This window comes from Nilaparvata lugens, chromosome 14 (assembly GCF_014356525.2).
Source record: "Nilaparvata lugens isolate BPH chromosome 14, ASM1435652v1, whole genome shotgun sequence".
NCBI classification, from domain to species: domain Eukaryota; kingdom Metazoa; phylum Arthropoda; class Insecta; order Hemiptera; family Delphacidae; genus Nilaparvata; species Nilaparvata lugens.
In genome coordinates this window covers 2,383,024-2,402,866 of record NC_052517.1, presented here as the reverse complement: position 1 = coordinate 2,402,866, position 19,843 = coordinate 2,383,024, and the positions used below count along the sequence as shown (strand labels likewise).

The 19,843-nt window shown below is 35.5% G+C and overlaps 1 protein-coding gene across 1 annotated transcript in view; it reads right to left on the bottom strand.

Moving 5' to 3' along the window:
- Positions 1 to 1,587: 1,587 nt before the first annotated feature.
- The window catches only part of LOC111058818 (solute carrier family 2, facilitated glucose transporter member 3), a 19,566-nt gene continuing 1,310 nt past the window's right edge, over positions 1,588 to 19,843 (bottom strand). The window contains exons 2-9 of the mRNA XM_039441140.1: positions 19,585 to 19,709; positions 18,313 to 18,415; positions 17,396 to 17,445; positions 14,307 to 14,494; positions 10,233 to 10,445; positions 6,365 to 6,467; positions 3,736 to 3,904; positions 1,588 to 1,828 (exon numbers count right to left, since the gene is read on the bottom strand). Of these exons, the coding sequence (XP_039297074.1) occupies positions 1,705 to 1,828; positions 3,736 to 3,904; positions 6,365 to 6,467; positions 10,233 to 10,445; positions 14,307 to 14,494; positions 17,396 to 17,445; positions 18,313 to 18,415; positions 19,585 to 19,709 (1,075 nt within the window). The 3' untranslated portion in view covers positions 1,588 to 1,704. The remainder of the gene's footprint in view (positions 1,829 to 3,735; positions 3,905 to 6,364; positions 6,468 to 10,232; positions 10,446 to 14,306; positions 14,495 to 17,395; positions 17,446 to 18,312; positions 18,416 to 19,584; positions 19,710 to 19,843) is intronic.

The window sequence follows — 19,843 nt, the reverse complement described above, 5'->3', positions numbered from 1 at the left end:
TTTTCGTTTAATAATAATTAGTGATAAAACACTTGGAATGTCATTGATAAAAATCAAAATAAAAATCATTGATAAACAGGTACTGATTCACATTTAAAATTTGTACATACATAACTGAAAAATACCTACAAAAATTGAGAATTAGGGAAGAGTTTTTGCTTGATACAATAAATGTGATTTTTATTTGTATAGATGGTTAAGACACGAGAAAATGGCTGAAATTGCAGCAGTGTTTCTCATGACTTGACCATCTATAGTTCAGAGAATAGAGAATTAGAGATAATATTTTAGAAAGCTCAAATACTGTTTCAAAACCACCTTGGGAAACTGGAAAGGTTCTTCTCATACAGTAGAAATCAATAATTGTTCACTTATACTTACAGAAATAAAAGTAGTTGCTAAAAGCTGATGAACAGCTGCTATGAAGTTGATGTTCTGGATGGCAATATGATGCAACAGATGATCAGCTGATGTTAAGGTGGGTAGCGGATCAGATAATGTCCTAGAATCCAATATGGCACCAACAAATCAGCTGATGATCTTCTGTTGTTATTGTGATGATGATGGTGATGAAATAACAGCTGATGTCCTCAGTTTGTTCAATTGATGTCCAAGAATCCAAAATGGTGTCCCAAATCAGCTGACGATCATTTGTTGTAGTTGAAGTTCTGAGATACCGGTGGCAACTTCAGAAATTAGCAGATGGTCTTCTTTGGTTGATGATACTTTCAAATTTTTGATTATATTAAACAACTGTTGATGGACGATATTTTATTGCTGTTTTCAAATGCAGAATAATCTCTAATAAATTGTCTTCAAATGAGGAATGTTAACTGTCTGTTGTTTTTGTTGAAAACTTCCCTACTCCAAGATGGCAATTTCTTACCATCTTTGTGACCATCCAAATTTCCATTCCATCACAACTATTTGATCGAGTTTGAATTATTTCCATTTTGAATTCATTCTCATTTTGCAGTTTTGCAATTCTTATCTTGCATTTTCTGATCCAATACACATCATCCTCTGCACAACTCACAACTACCTAAGATTCTGCAAATTTCAACTTCCTATATACAGTATCCAATACAGTATCTTCCATTACTTCACAAATATCTAAACTTTCACAATTTCGGTTCCAAAATGGTGGATGTGCTGGTTGTATTGTGCTGCAATTGTGGTCTGTCAGTCTTCTTCTTATTCTTCTTCTTAGTTGCCTGTAGCCTATTTATGAATGGTGACCTCTACTACACATTTTACTACAGCACCTGGTCACAAGTCGTGAATGGAATTAACTGGTCCCACGTTGGGCACCAATTCATGAATGGTTGCCAATTTACTGCAACTAGTACTAGGTCTCAGTTCATGAATGGACTTTACCAGTGTGGGCTCAATTTCATGAATGGTTGCCAAATTACTATGCTGTTTACTACTAGTACTAGGTCACAATCCATGAATGGACTTTACAGGTCCCACATTGGGCGCCACTTCATGAATGGTTGCCAAATTACTATGCTGTTTACTACTAGTACTAGGTCACAATCCATGAATGGACTTTACCAGTGTGGGCTCAATTTCATGAATGGTTGCCAATCTACTACTGCAAGTACTAGGTCACAATCCATGAATGGACTTTACAGGTCCCACATTGGGCGCCACTTCATGAATGGTTGCCAAATTACTATGCTGTTTACTACTAGTATTAGGTCACAAATCATGAATGGATTTGAAGAGCATCCTGTCTGTTGTGGACTGTTGACAAGTGTTTGTGCTCTCATGACTCTCCTCTCTCTCATACATGTGGCGAGGGTTGGTCTCAGGCAAGAACATACTGCCAATAGAAAAAGACAAGAGATAAAAAATTGTCCTAGTAATCAGTGACATTTCATAAAGATTTAACAAGAAAACAATATGGCAAATAAAAGAATAACATATTGGTTAAAACATAAAATTGGTAAGGATTACTTGTATTTTGTGGTAACAAAACCTACTCTAGAACATGGTATGCCATAGTGGAGTAGGTCAATTTCCACACAGAAAAAACTAAACAAGTAGAGGACACATTATAAGAATTTTTTGTAACTAACTATTGTATGTAATATTGTAATTTATCTAATATTTTGTGTAATTGATACTGTAGTTTTAGTTTTTTTGGGAAATAAGCATTTATTTATTTTATTTATTTATTTGTGGCAACTCCAATAGAAATAGAAACAAAATAGAATGTGGAACAGGAATGAAAAACATAAAATTGGAAATAGAATTAAAATGATAGCTCTAAGATTAATACAGAGTGGCACATACATTGTACAGAAGTGCATACACATAAGTGCACAGAGTCACACATCAGTTGACATGCAGTTCTGTTGTTAACTTTATATTGATTGCTTAACAATGAACAATGAACAATGAACAATGAACAATGAACACACTTCACGAACAACCATCAAACATAACCTTAAACTAAACTGTGGTAAACAAACCTAAACAGCTGTAGTTTGGTTTGAAACAACAGCTGACCTTGAAAATTGCTAGCATCAACTGACTTATGAGCCACTCTGTGTAAAAGATATTATGAAGAGTTGAATATGCATTGTTATAACTGAATTACCAAACTGCAATTATACTATCATTATACTTCATTGTATACTATCTGCTTGTCTGATGACAGACAAGGATAGCAACACCAAAGTTAGTGAAAATTAGAGTTTGAAAATATGATACAGTATCACCACACATGATACAGTGTCTTCTCAACTTGATACACAACACCATAATTTGGTCTTCCCTGTTCCCTGGAAAGTGTAGACCGAGTCAGAACGGCAGTTGTTACTAGTTCAAGACGATCGACTCGACGACACTGACTCGGTCTACACTTTCCGGGGAACGGGGAAGACCAGGTGGTTTCTTTTTCATCACAGAACTAGTACTCCTAAACACTGAAACCCATCGGAGTATAGTGAGGTCCACGTTATAATGGCAGTGGATAAAGATAGAAGAATAACGATGCCCATTCTGTTCATTGATTAATTATATTTCTACACTGTCAAGAACATAATTGGCATCGTTGTGGACCTAGAAAAGGATAGTACCACCGGCTTTGTCGAATGATAGACAAGGATAGCAAAACCAAAGTTGATCAAATACTGTCATTATAACGTGGACCTCACTGTAGAGTATTTCGATCGGGCATTGCACCTCGACCCTCAACTCTAAAATATTGACGAAAAAGCGTTGCACTGTGACTACAGATTCATTGTTTCTAAAAATCAAAATCATTGTATCTAAAAATTGCTCATAGCAACTGAAATGGCATAGTATGGGTCGTCTGCCAACATTCGTTCCAGGGCAATAAAAATTGATTTTTATATAATTATATATATATATATTTTTTTTAATTAAATAAAATTATAAAATTAAAAACCATAAGTTTCAGAAAAAGTTAATTTAATTAAATTAAATTTCTAACTGTATCAAATTTAAGATTTTTGCATTTATTAATTCATGCTGTTTTTAAGTCTTTACTATTTTTATGCTCCGCTGAAGAGTACTGGCTGTTCGAAAAACATGCGTTTCCTCTGCACAACTCTGTATATTAATAAACCAATAGCTAATTTTCTAAAGAGACGTGCTGAGTGTTACAACCTTGCCTTGAAGGAGATAATGAAGGATTTCTGTAAAACAACTATCGGCTATATTGTGATAATAGATTGAAAAGAGTTTAGAGTAGATACTGACTGTAGGAATATGGTGAGCAGGGAAGTGCAAAAGGCGAAGATGAGGAATGAGTAGGGACCCATGACTCGTTGCAGTGAGGGAAACAGCATGCCCACACTAAAGTTGCCCGTCCAGTTGGCAACACTGCCCAGCGCCATTGCCGACGGCCGCGGGCCCACCTCAAACAGTTCTGCCAACACAACACTCATATTAGATAACGTCATTTATTTATGGTATTTTTTAAAATTACCAAATCAGCAATAATTATTCATTTTGTGCAAATCAGCAGTGATCATTATATACAGAGTGTTCTGAAAAAAGGTGCAACACAACACTCATATTAGATAACCTCATTTATTTATGGTATTTCTTAAAATTACCAAATCAGCAATTATTTATTTTGTGTAAATCAGCAGTGATCATTATATACAGAGTGTTCTGAAAAAAGGTGCCCACAAGTCAGGACGTGATTCCTCACATCAAAAGAAGAAAAAGTTCTAATTAACATAGGTCAGAGAATGCTTGGTTACCAAGTTATACAGGATGAAAGATTTCGTCTGAGTTTCTGAAACGAAGTTCTATGGGTATATGTTGTCTGTTAATTAAGATGTAAAATTCAGCGTACTTTATGTAAAATTAGCTGAAAAATTAGACAAAAACGTTTCCAGACCTATAGCTACAGTAATTTTTGAGATATGTGCCGAAATACGTGAAACTTTGTCCCGAAAAACAAGTTCCTTTAAGGTTTGAAGCGGATTTAAGCTGCGTTTACACCGGAGTTAATAACACAAGTTTTCAACATTTTTGCTATCAACTGATGTTAATTAAAAAAGTCAATAACATCATGTTAAGTTGCGTTTACACCGGAGTTGATAACATGAGTTATTAATATAAAGTTGTCAACTTGACTGAATCGACAAAAAATTCTCTTGAAAAAGTTGGTAACTCGTGTTTTTAACATAAAATTCCTTGTTATTAACAAGATTTATGTTATCCATCGAGAGTCGGTAAAGATCAAAGGAAATGTGTAATGTTAATAACAAAAGCATCTTTTATCGCATTAACTTTTGTTAATAACAGGTTACTATCTTCCCCGCAACCCCCTCGCCCAGCATCCTCACCCTACAACTACAGCTGTTTCCTAATAACTACAGCTGTAGACAAAACACGTGACAAAGTTATTAACTTTTGTTGATAACAAAACTAGCAGCCAAAAGGAAATGTTATTAACTTATGTTGAAAACTTTTGTTTTAAACTCTGGTGTAAACGCATTATAATTTGTTACATTAGATCAGATGAAGATCATTATGTTAATGATCACACACATGTTCCAATTTAAAGTTTGTAACAGCTGTGCCTAGTTGAAAGTTGTGTGTATATTTTTGGCTTCAAAATTTTCTGAAATAACTTAATTTATTCAAAGTGCGGTGATATTAAGTGCAAAATTTGACTATAATTTGGTATTTTAATCATTCTAAATTCAAAATTTCTAGCTAATATTATATTCTTGGACAGAACTTTGAACTTTAAATTTCCTCAGTAAGAACATAACCTATTTTTTCGGACATTTCATTTATTTATCAAAATTTGGGAACAGAATAGTTTTGGGCTGTGCCTGTTGTTCTATCCCCATCATATGATTTGTAATTATATCAACGAATAAATAAATAAATAAATAAACTATTTTGAAGACAATCTTTTGCTTTTTTATTCCGGCAGTTATATCATATGAATACTCTCGTTAAATGAAATCATATGAAAGTCAATTATATTGATAACAAGATTTTGTTAATGACAAGGAGTTTTCTGTTAGAAACATGAGTTATTAACTTTTGTCAAGAGAAATTTTTGACGATTCACTCAAGTTAATAACTTTTTGTTATCAACTCCGGTGTAAACGCAGCTTAAAGCCGCGTTTACACTGAAGTTATCAACAAAATGTTAATAACTTAATCCTTATAGATTCTATTAGATTGAACGGAACTTGACAAACACATATGTTCATCGTGTGTATGATAAGTTATGTTCAATCTAATATTATCTAAAAGGATTAAGTTATTAACATGTTGTTTATAACTTTGGTGTAAACGCAGCTTGACTATGTTAAATGTACAATAAACACAACATATTTTCTCACAGAACTTGTGGAAAATTTAATTTCGAAGAGAAAGATGTGAAATAAGTCTATAATAGACAAACGCAACCTTTGAAAAAAATAATCCTTAGTAATACAAAACGCATGAAAAATAGACAAAATCTTTGAAGCTCTCTTTATATATAACGAGATTGATATTTTTAGAATCTATGTGCAAAATTTGGAGATCTAAATCAGTCCCGCTTTTCCAGTATGCAATGTATGTTTCATATTTTTCCAGTATGTTTTCATAATATGTGAAATTTGTTGCATAATTAGCTGTTGTACTGTAATTTATTGTAGATTCGTGTATAGACCGGAATCTATTGTGACTTACTTGAATAAATAAATTTGAATTTGAATTTTTGAATCCACAAGTTGACATGTTATGATGCGAACAAACGAACAAACACAACCCTACTCTCTCTTATTATAAAGATATGGTAAATATGATTATATTTTTAAGATAGCACAATATTAATGAGGAAATTAATGAATTATTCAAAAATGCTTACCACTTCCGATAAAGTATGGGATAGGCCCCAGACCAATGCCATAGACCAGCACATAGAACATCACTGAGAATACACACAGATATGGCATCCAATAGTAGGTTTTCTGAAACATAAAACACAATACATGAGTTATTATTAATATTGTATAAGGCTCAACTGACACTTAGGCGACTCAGGTGGAGAAGAGACTGGACTCTAGTGGAGAGCATGTGTTTTGAAATGGTGACGTCGCGGAGACTAGAATCGACCAAAGACCTTAAAGATGCATAGACTCAAATGCAGCGCTAGTGTCGTACTTGGAATTGAAGTCCGCCATTGAGGGGGCAACTCATAAGATTATTACATACCAATGCCACCAATGCCTTTGTGATCTATAGTATTACAAATATTATTTATATAATATCTGGTGCTAAAATACCCCAATGGCGGCCTTCAATTTCAAGTAAGAGCTATCATTGGGAAGGCATAAGCATTGTGGGTCTATATCTCTTTAAAGTCTTTGGAATCGACTGGTCTGAGTGTCACCATTTGGAAGCACATGATCTCCACTAGAGTCCAGTCTCTTTCCCACCTCAGTCGCCTAAGTGTCAGTTGAGCCTTAGAATGATACTTTTTCCAAAGAGCAGGTAACCTGTGCTCTATAACGGTGAAACCCTGAAAAATTTTACATGATAAACTATGAACCAATGATAGCTAGGAACCAATAATGGCAGTGGAGAAAGATACGTGAACAACGTTGCCGATTTTCTGTCTTGTCAATGCCTTCTATAGACGGTAGCTGATACAGGTTTATTGATGTAATATTAACTGTTCATTCTCGTTTAAAATAATCAATTATATTTTATTAAGCAAGGAATTATATTTTTCAAAAATTTCATAATGAATTTTCATAGTTAAGATGTAATATTATGTTAATTTATTATTAATTCTACATTGTTAAAAGACGATCTGCAACAGTGTAAGTAAAGCGAGAAAGAGATAGCGCTATCTGCTTTGTTGAATGATAGACAAGGATAGCAACACCAATGTCAATCAAATACTGCGTTAATATAACGTGGACCTCACTGTAATGACCCATATATTGTACTGAATCATCTATAACATAATGAAGGAAAGAATTGTCTCATACAGGTAGGGGATAGGAAATTCACGAATGACGCATCATCACGTCTCAACTACTCAACTCATTAACTTCACATTTTGCATATACATTCTCAATTTACCGAGGATGGTTACAGGCCTATTTTTAAATCTCCAAGATTTCAGTAGGTCGAGCTTTTATTTAGACCCTTGCGGGACCCCTGCAAGGCACAAATCAAGGCCAGAGGATAAATCATAACACGATATGATACAGTATCATCTGAACTTGATACACAACACCATAATTTGATACACAACTTGCAAACTTTGAATCTATATATATAAAAGCAAAATGGCACTCACTGACTGACTGACTGACTGACTGACTGACTCACTCATTCACTCACTCGCAGAACTAAAAATCTACCGGACCAAAAACGTTCAAATTTGGTTGGTATGTTCAGTTGGCCCTTTAGAGGCGCACTAAGAAATCTTTTGGCAATATTTTAACTCTAAGGGTGGTTTTTAAGGGTTTAAAGTTCGTCTTTTAGCATGTATATTCTTCTTCTCCCAATCTCTTAATTATAATTGAAATTTCCATATCATATGTTACTATAGAACTATAATCTAGATAGAGTACCTCTTCGAAACAGTTGTTAACTGGCAACTAAATTAAAAATTTTGTCAGGTTGGCATCAAGTTGAGTTGACTTTGTTAGGTTGGCACCAAGTTGAAGATTTAAATGCATTTATCGCGGAAAAATTGATTGGGCACTGCTACTTCAATCCTGGGAATATTATATTACTAGCCGTCAGGCTCGCTTCGCTCGCCATATCAGTTTAGCCAGACGTTTAGTCTGGACCCCCGACTGGATTGTCCTAACATATGATAAAAATGCTCAAATTAAAAATGCAGGCGAGCGAAGCGAGCCTGCTTATCTCATACTTGGACGATCCAGTCGGGGGTCCAGGGGGCGGAGCCCCCTGGCTAGACGGATATGGCGAGCGAAGCGAGCCTGACGGCTAGTTAGTTCTAAAAACCATGTGATATCTTCTTAGCGGGTTACCTGCTGCTAATTTATAATAGTTCTGAAATGAATGGATCAAATGAAGGATAGATCAACAATAAAATCAAATACTGTAATACAGTATTATTATAACCTGATAGGGAAACGTTGCGGAGGTAGAAAATGATAGGGCTATCCGCTTTGTTGAATGATAGACAAGGATAGCAATACCATTGCTAATCAAACATCGCCATTATAACGTGGACCTAACTATAGTTAGGAAATTCAAACAAATATCCTATATTATTAAACGACAATTTCTGTTTATATGTTTAGATGTTTTTATGTTTATATATTATATCTGTATGTGACCGGATCTCGAAAACGAAAAATTTGGAATAAAGTAGGTTTATGATATGAAAATTCGATTGCACTAGGTCTCAACCCTGAGATAACTCGCTGAAGGACATTAAAAGGATAAATACGTCCTTGGAAAAACAGCTGGAAATTTTGTCGTCTGTCGATACAGTAATGGAAGTGAGTGAACGAGTGCATGTAAGGGATCATTCAGCTGATCTCACAAGAAGAAAAATTCAGCAAGAAGAACTTATTTTCGTTCATTTCTCTTTTTTTAGAAAACATTTTACTTCAGAAAGTCCAAAATAGTAACTAGATGCTGTTAGTGTAGAATAGTACATAGTATATTAAAGAATATTGTAGCAAACATAGTATATCATTCTAAATCGAATTCATATTATATCTATTTGTAATTGATGATGTGTTTGTTTTTTGAAGTGTAAATAAATTGTTATTTTGATGAGTGATAGTAGCTTAACCTAGATTTTGATTTTGAATGTAGTATGAATTTAAAAAGGGACAGTTATGGGCATAAGCCTGTTGCGCCTCCTCATATAACTGTAAAAGTAATAATTATACGACTGAGAAATTAATAAATAACTATAAATTCAATCTTTTGTTACACATTTTGTATGCTTTTACACTCCAGAGCAAAGCTCGGTGCCCCGATATTTAATTATGAATAAATGAGAGACAGATGTTATCAATACCACTTTGATTCTCATATAGATTAAAGTGGCATTCACAATGCTGATACACAGCTAATTTGATACAAAACTATGATGATACACAACTAATGATACAGAGCTATTTTTTTCTACTTGTTTTGAAAAGTTTCGTTTACCTTTCTGATGCACTATTAAGGATAGAGCTATCTGCTTTGTGGAATGATAGATAAGGACAGCACCACCAATGTTGATCAAATACTGCCATTATAACGTGGACCTCACTATAGAACTAGTAGTTCTGTGAACAGTAGACCTCACGCAGTATTCTTATTCACAAGTACCTGATTGAAACTATAAACCTTATGGAAATACAGCAATAGACTGGCTTCTCCACACATCTGTGTAATCACTTGTCAGCTGATTTATGATGAATAATTCTATAGTCTGATTTTTACTCTAATATTGGCGTATGAAGAAGGTTCCTTTTTCCTTTTATATTATCCTTGAAATGCAAAATTTCCAAAAACCTTGTATATACGTCGACGCGTAATTAGAAAAGGAACATACCTGTCAAATTTCATGAAAATCTATTACCGCGTTTCGCTGTAAATGCGCAACATATAAACATTTAAACATTAAGAGAAATGCCAAACCGTCGACTTGAATCTTGAACCTCACTTCGCTCGGTCAATTATGGAGAAATATCACAATATCTCTTCAAAAACAATCAATTTCTCAAATATTAGATATTACTCACAATATAACTGATGCTTATAGTGAGCAGGAAGAGGGTTAGGGTGGCGAGGCAAGAGCTGCTAATGGTGAGTTTGCGGTGGGGCAGTTTGTTGACGAGGGGAAGCATAATGACAGCCACCCCGAAGTTCACCAATCCAGCGCCGAGACTGGCGTACTGTTGCTCAGCCACGTTCAAACCGGCCGACTCGAAGATCTTCATCGAGTAGTAGAAAACCTGTAGATCAGATTTGATTTAGATTAGATTTGATTTAGATTAAATGTAGATTAGATGCTAGATTAGACATAATCTATATATATAAAGCGAAATGGCACTCACTCACTGACTGACTGACTCACTCACTCACTCACTCACTCACTCACTCGCAGAACTAAATATCTACCGGACCAAAAACGTTCAAATTTGGTAGGTATGTTCAGTTGGCCCTTTAGAGGCGCACTAAGAAATCTTTTGGCAATATTTTAACTCTTAGTGCCGGTTGCACAGCCGGTTAAATTTTAACCGTGATTAATTCCACGAGAACCAATCAGAGATGCTGTCTTTTCAAAAACGCCTTCTCTGATTGGTTCTTGAAATTAATCACGGTTAAAATTTAACCGGCTGTTGTGCAACCGGGCCTAAGAGTTGTTTTTAAGGGTTTAAAGTTCGTCTTTTAGCATGTATATTCTTCTTCTCCCAATCTCTTAATTATAATTGGAATTTCCATATCATATGTTACTATAGAACTATAATCTAGATAGAGTACCTCTTCGAAACAGTTGTTAACTGGCAACTAAATTAATAATTTTGTCAGGTTGGCATTAAGTTGAGTTGACTCTGTTAGGTTGGCACCAAGTTGAAGATTTAAATGCATTTATCGCGGAAAAATTGATTGGGCACTGCTACTTCAATCCTGGGAATATTATATTACTAGCAGTCAGGCTCGCTTCGCTCGCCATGTCCGTTTAGTCTGGATCCCCGACTGGATTGTCCTAATATATGATAAAAATGCCCAAATGAAAAATGCAGGCAAGCGAAGCGAGCCTGCTGATCTCATTCTTGAACGACCCAGTCGAGGGACCAGGGGGCGGAGCCCCCTGGCTAGACAGATGTGGCGAGCGAAGCGAGCTTGACGGCTAGTTAGATTATTATTTTAGTGATGTTAATGTGAAATATTTCTTCTATGTTTGGTTTTGAAGCATCTGAATTTGAAAATCCACTTTGAAAACATATTTAGGGACTAAAAATTTTGGAAATAAATCTGTTTTTCTCCCACACACGCATCTTCTGTTTCGAAAGACGACGAAATTATCATCTGTTTTTCCAAGGACGAATAATAATTGTTATCATTTTCATGTCCTTCAGCGAGTTTTCACAGTGATGAGACCTAGTGCAATCAAATTTTTATGAATCATAAACCTACTATGTTCTAGATTCCGTGAAAATCGTTAGAGCCGTTTTCGAGATCTTTGGACATAAATAACCAGATAAAAATATAGACAGATATACAGAAATTGCTCGCTTATAATAGGATAGGATAATGTGAAATATTTCTTCTATGTTTGGTTTTGAAGCATTCAAATTTGAAAATCTACTGTAAAATATTGTGAAAATAATTAAGGACTAAAAATTTTTGAAATGAAGAACTACAAGACTAGACCTATTTTTTGTGTAGTTGAGAAGTTGATATTGTGGTAATTATTCATATTGAATGAAAAAGACTAAGAAATTGTCAAAAACCACAGATTTATTGATACTTAGAAAGACCGGTTTCGGTTATTACACCATTGTCAATCTCTGATAAACTGATAAATAGACCTATTTGGGACTATGTGTAACCTTATCTAAATGTGGGAGAGGAATAGCACAAGGTTACCCTATTTTTTCTCTCCCTATCATTTTTATGATGCACTTATTGTATGTAACTAATGAATAAAATAAAGATTAGATGTGGATTGGTTTGGATGTAAATCAGGGGTCGCTTTCTCCATAGTTGGTTAGGCTATAAAACCTGTAGAGCCTGAAACCTGTTGTATCATAACACAATATGATAAAGTATCATCTCAACTTGATACACAACACCATAATTTGTTCCAAAACTTCAAACTTTGAATGAATTCTACTAGTAGTTCAGTGAACAGTAGATCTTGCGCAGTTATAAACCACAGCCTCCTCTGTCCATCAGAGTAAATTCTGTCCTGTCGTGTCGGCGAGATACCGGTGTGAAAACGGCTAATGGCTGTTGGGGTTGTTGTATCAAAAATGCTAACATCAAAAGCTAATCTCCTTCTAGACATACTGGCAACAGGACAGCCCGAGTTCAAAGCAGAGAAAGGTCGAGAGAAAATACTATGTTACTTTCAGTTATTAATTGAATTAAATGCAACTAATTAATATTAAATGCAACTAATAGTCCACTATAGCCTGATTTTTACGGTAATAATGGCGTTCGAAGGAGACTCCTTTATCTTTTGTATTATCCATGAAATGCAACATTTCTAAAAACCTTCTACATACGTTGACGCGCCTTGTTTCAAAGTACTTGTATACAACATTTTATCCAAATCGGACAATAACTGCGACTGTAACTGCGTTACAAACAACCAAACAGACAAAAGCCGATCGAGTCGAAACTAAAGCCGTGTCCATACAGAACAAATGTTTGACGAACATGTTTGTTGAAACAGTTTGGGCAAATTTTTTAAAATTTTATTTTATGAAAATGTTTGGAAAAACAGTAATTTTTACTTTCCTTGCTATAGGTAAGGAAAGTATTGCTTTCCAAAAAAAATTAAGGTACCCAATTTCCAATTTCTATACGTTTCAAGGTCCCCTGATTCCAAAAAGTTTTTGTGTGTGGTGTGTGTGTGTGTGTTGTGTGTGTGTGTGTGTGGTGTGTGTGTGGTGTGTGTGTTTTGGTGTTGTGTGGTGGTGGTGTGTGTGTGTTGTTTGTGGTGTGTGTGTGTGTGTGTGTGTGTGTGTGTATGAGTGTATGTGCGTCTGTGTACACGATATTCATCTCCCAATTAACGGAATGACTTGAAATTTGGAACTTAAGGTCCTTACACTATGAGGATCCGACACGAACAAATGCAATTCAATATGGCGGCATAAATGACGAAAATGCTGTCAAAAAAAGGGTTTTTCGCGATTTTCTCGAAAACGGCTCCAACGATTTCAATCAAATTTATACCTAAAATATTCATTGATAAGCTCTATCAACTGCCCACAAGTCCCATATCTGTAAAAATTTCAGGAGCTCCGACCCATCCATGCAAAGTTTTAATTTTAGATTCCCGATTATCAGGCTTCAGATACAATTTTGACAAAAACATTCAAGTGGAAAAGTTTGCTAATGAAAATCTTTACAATTAATGTTCAGTAGCATTTTCACCTAAAATTGAAAATAAGATAAAAATTCGACAAATTAAATCATTCACTATGAAGAGATAGAAGACCTCGTGTGTCTACAGCGTTATTGTCCTGTCACCACCTGGCTCAGATCTTTGAATAGTAGATCTGAGATGCGCGGGAACACTAGCGTCAGGTGATCAATTTTCATAACGGCAAGGAAAGTTGTGTGGGTGCGCCACACCAGATTTTTTGTTTGACAAACAATGATTGTCCAAACTTTTTAAAATGTTTGTCCCTGAGCTCCTCAACAAACATGCTTGTCGAACATTTGTTCTGTATGGACACGGCTCAAGACCTCAGCTTTGCGTCGGTTAACAAACCATGGAATATCTTCTTATACTATCTTTTCTCTATTGCATCACCACAATATGATACAGTATCAACACACATGATACAGTATCATCTCAGCTTGATACACAACACCGTGATTTGATACACAATTTCCTACTTTGAATGAACTCTACAAACCAAGGGATAATTCTTATGCTATCTTTTCTCTATTGTATCACCACAATATGATACAGTATCAACACACATGATACAGTATCATCTCAACTTGATACACAATGATTTGATACACAATTTCCAACTTTGAATGAACTCTACAAACCGTGGGATATCTTCTTATGCTATCTTTTCTTATTCACATATTTTCTCTATGGTATAGTTGTGTTGGTAACTTACAGCATTAATGCCACTGGTCTGTTGGCCAGCCTGCAAGGCACAAGTCAAGGCCAGAGGGAGCCTCAGGTTGCGTGTGGCCAGGAGTCGAGCAATGGTCCATCCCTCACTTGTGATCTCGTTCAGGGCGCCCTGAGACTCTAGCTCACGTGACACAGAGTCCAGCGGCTCGCCTCGCAGTCGTGACATATCTATCAAATGAAACCAGTTATTGAATTAACAGAAATCTTCAAGTAAAAACAAAGTTTATCACTTGACTTATCAGTAAAAATAAATTGTCAGTAAATTCTAAGATTCGTTTGATATTTTTGGGATTCGAATTTCATGAATACAGTTTGTCCTATGACCTAACCATTGTAGCATTATTTAAAAAGCGCGCCATTTTCCGTTGGCATAGGTGTTTACAAACAGCTGATAGTCAACATTTAACTTAGTGTAATAAGAGGCAGGAATATATAAAATAATGCAATAATAATTTGTAAATCTATATATATAAAAGCGAAATGGCACTCACTCACTGACTGACTGACTCACTCACTCACTCACTCGCAGAACTAAAAATCTACCGGACCAAAAACTTTCAAATTTGGTAGGTATGTTCAGTTGGCCCTTTAGAGGCGCACTAAGAACGGATTTGGAAAAATTTTAACTCTAAGGGTGGTTTTTAAGGGTTTAAAGTTCGTCTTTTAGCATGTATATTCTTCTTATTCCAATCTCTTAATGATAATTAATTGAAATGTCCATACCATATGATAATATAGAACTATAATCTAGAGAGAGTACCTCTTCGAAACAGTTGTTAACTGGTAACTAAATTAATAATTTTGAGGGTTGGCATTAAGTTGAGTTGACTTTGTTAGGTTGGCACCAAGTTGAAGATTGAAATGCATTTATCGCGGAAAAATTGATGTGGGCACTGCTACTTCGATCAGAGCTATTCCTGGGAATATTATATTACTAGCCGTCAGGCTCGCTTCGCTTGCCATATCCGTTTAGCCAGACGTTTAGAGTCTGGACCCCCGACTGGATCGTCCTACAAATGAAAAATGCAGGCGAGCGAAGCGAGCCTGCTGATCTCATTCTTGGACGATCCAGTCGGGGGTCCAGACGGATATGGCGAGCGAAGCGAGCCTGACGGCTAGTTTTATCAATATTGACAAATTATTTATGATCTGTTTCGGAGAATCAAATTCTCTACACAAATAGTAAATTAATGGAAACCAAGTGAACAGAGATCAAGATGAAGGCTATTCAGTTTCTGGTTGTTCTAGTTCTTGAAATGTAGAAAAGCTGTGTTTGTTTTGTATTGAGTGAATTATATTTAAATAAAAAGTGAATTAAAGGAAAAAGTGAGTGTTTATTCCAATGAACAGTTATACCAATGCTGACTCTAATTATCATAAAATTATTTAGATGCTGTGTCCTAGGAGAAAGCGGCAAACATTTTAATCCTTTCGATTGTGGTATGTTCAAGAATGTAGCCTACAGCCAGGTAACGAAAAGGAGAAATGTTATACCATGATAATATTACACAATAAAATAGTGAGGTCCACGTTATAATGGCAGTGGAGAAAGATAGGAGAACAACGTTGCCTATCCTCTGTCTTGTCAATGCCTTCTATAGACGGTAGCTGATACAGTTTATTTTTTTTTATTAATTCATAATGAATTTATTAATTAAATGATATATTTTGTAATTAATTATTAATTCTACATCGTTAAAGGACGATCTGGCAACAGAGAAGCGAGAACGAGATAGCGCTATCCGCTTTGTTGAATGATAGACAAGGATAGAAATACCATTGCTGATAAACACAGCCATTATAACGTGGACGTCACTATAGGTTTCTTTGCTGAACAATTTTATATCACTCGGACTATGGATAGAGCTCAGCCTAACAGGTATTGTGCCATAATATGAGACTTTATGCTACGATGATTGGTCAGTTATCTTCTAGAATAAAAAATTTCTCTCTCTTAGTACGACAAAAATCATCATATCTCTTAACGAGAGAAAAATTCACCAATCTGATAGAATAGAATAGAGCATAAATATGATGAAATTTTTGTAATCCTCTAGTCAAGTGGACCAATTTATAATTCCAGACAAATTTAGCGGTTAGTTTGCATATGGAATAGTTATGAAGAAAATGATAGCGCTATCTGCTTTGTGGAATAATAGACAAGGATAGCAACACCAATGTTAATCAAATACTACCATTATAACGTCCACCTCACTAGCAATTAGTGTTAGACATACCGACAATATGATACAGTATCACCACAATATGATACAGTATCATCTCACCTTGATACAGAACACCATGATTTGATACAGAACAGGATAGAGCTATGTGCTTTGTGGAAGATATACAAGGATAGCAACACCAATGTTAATAAAGTACTGCCATTATAACGTGGACCTCACTATAGCAATCAGTGTTCGACAATATGATACAGTATCATCTCACCTTGATACACAACACCATGATTTGATACAGAACAGGATAGAGCTATCTGCTTCGTGGAATGATAGACAAGGATGCAACACCAATGTTAATAAGTACTGCCATTATAACGTGGACCTCACTATAGCAATTAGTGTTCGACAATATGATACAGTATCATCTCACCTTGATACACAACACCATGATTTGATACAGAACAGGATAGAGTTATCTGCTTTGTGGAAGATATACAAGGATAGCAACACCAATGTTAATAAAGTACTGCCATTATAACGTGGACCTCACTATAGCAATTATGTTCGACAATATGATACAGTATCATCTCACACCTTGATACCACAGACCATGATTTGATACAGAACAGGATAGAGCTATCTGCTTTGTGGAAGATATACAAGGATAGCAACACCAATGTTAATAAAGTACTGCCATTATAACGTGGACCTCACTATAGCAATTAGTGTTCGACAATATGCTACAGTATCATCTCACCTTGATACACAACACCATGATTTGATACAGAACAGGATAGAGCTATCTGCTTTGTGGTAGATATACAAGGACAGCAACACCAATGTTAAAAGTACTACCATTATAACGTGACCCTCACTAGCAATAACTTACCTCGGCAAGCCCGCTGTTTGAGTCCCTGATGATACAAGTATTTAGGGCTTCTGGCATGAAGGTAGAGCCATACCACAGAAGATAATAAGAATGCATAGAGGGCCAACAGATGGTGCCGTGTTGTTCAGTTCCTGTAGAAAAACACAAACAAAATTGGTTGAAAATGTTAAAAACGCTAACTATTCAAAAAATTTTTTCAGCCCCGAATCGAACCCGTACCTCCTAATTGCCGGTCAGAATGCTTACCCTTACACCAAACTGACAATCTCTGGATAGCAGCGCTCATTTATACGAAGCCAAGCGGCAGCCAGTCACAGTCCGCTCATCGAATTTTCAATCCAGCTGTTTTACCCCTATTTGTCAATATTTGCAGTAGCATAAGTCTTAGGGGTGGATGTTACAGCATTTAATTTGGATTTTTGTTTAATAGACTAATAAATTCATTAGAATTTGAATAATTGCAATATCTCAGTAATTTCCATCTGTGGACTGGCTGGCCGCTATGGCTTCCCCCTATAAATGAGCGCTGCTATCCAGGATTGTCAGTTTGGTGTAAGGGTAAGCATTCCTGACGCGGCAATTAGGAGTACTGGGTTCGATTCCCGGGCTGACAAATAATTTTTGAATAGTAGCGCTAATCGAATTTGCATCTAGCTGTTTACCCCGTTGTCAATATTTGCAGTAGCAGAAGTCTTCGGGGTGATTTACAGCATTTAATTTGGATTTCGTTTAATAATAATTATTAATTAAATGCTGTTAAAAACCCTAAAGACTTCTGCAACTGCAAATATTGACAACTGAGTGGAGGAAGAAGATTCATTAGCATTATTCGACTAGTAGATAGTATTCTCTTATTTATTTGTATTGTGTTTCGGAACTCACCTAAAATCCAACTCATCCCATAACTGTGAGAAAACAAACGCCAAATGTTAGTCCTAGTGGGCAGGACACCCATCACCCCTCTCAGATTGGGTGGCGCTATTTCACAGAGATACATGGGCATAACTCCTGTTATTAGACCTGCAAGTTGAAACAAATTAATAGATTAGTATTAAAACAACGGGGCACCGAGCTTCACTGTTATTTTTTATCTATTGATACCATTTAAACCGCCATCTTGAATGCATTAGATCGAATTGTTCGTGTCGGATCCCTATATTGTAAGGACCTTATTCCCAATTTCAAGTCATTCCGTTAATTGGGAGATGAGATATCGTGTACACAGACGCACATACACTCATACACACACACAACACACAGACCCAATCCCAAAACCACTTTTTTGGACTAGGGAACCTTGAAACGTATAGAAATTTAGAAATTGGGGTACTTAATTTTTTTTCGGAAAGCAATACTTTCCTTACCTATGGTAGTAGGGCAAGCAAAGTAAAAATCGACTATAGATTTCTTCCTCATAAATCAGCTGACAAGTGATTACACAGATGTGTTGAGAAGCCAGTCTATTACTGTATTTGTAAAAGGTCTATAGTTTCAATCAAAGACCTTGAAGAGGTATGCATCTTTAAGCTGGGTTTACACCAGAGTTATTAACAAGATGTTAATAACTTAATCCCTAATCCTTATAGATTCTTTTAGATTGAACGGAAGTTGACAAACACACATCTTCATCATGTGCATGATAAGTTATATTCAATCTAATAGAATCTATAAGGAATTATATCATACGGAATACAAATTCAAACGGGAACTGAGTTTGTTAACATTTAAAACAAGTGACATCAGGTACTTGTGGATGAGAATACTGCGTGAGGTCTACTGTTCACAGAACTACTAGTATGTAGATTAGAATAACACTATTTCGGACTTACAAATCTATTATAAATGAAGGAAAGAAGTGGCTTATACAGGTAGGGGATGGAAAATTCACGAATGACGCATCATCACGTCTCAACTACTCAACTCATTAACTTCACATTTTGCATATACATTCTTTATTCACTGAATATGATTATAGGCCTATTATAAATCCTTCAAGATTTCAGTGGTTGGGATTTCAAATTAGACCCTTGCAGAGCAACAAGTTATCTGCTAGTTTTCAAATATGAATAGATAAATATAATATTTAATTCTTAGAAAAGGATGAAGGAATGGGAAGGATTTGTTGATAAATTATTAGAAGAAGACGTTAAAGGAAATAGTGAAATATTTTAGAAAATTATGCTTCTTACCTGACGATAATCCAACTAGAAATCTCCCAATAAATATGAATTCTATAAGGTGTGGATCTTTACAGGTTAGAAATAGGATGCCAGCGACTACACCCAATACACCGCTCACTATTAACGTTCCTTTTCTGAAAAATATCCAAAAAAATATCTATTAAACAAAGAAGGAATTCACACTATGAACTCTAGTTGAGGTCCACGTTATAATGACAGTGAGACAGATGGAGGAAAACGTTGCCGATCCTCTGTCTTGTCATGCCTT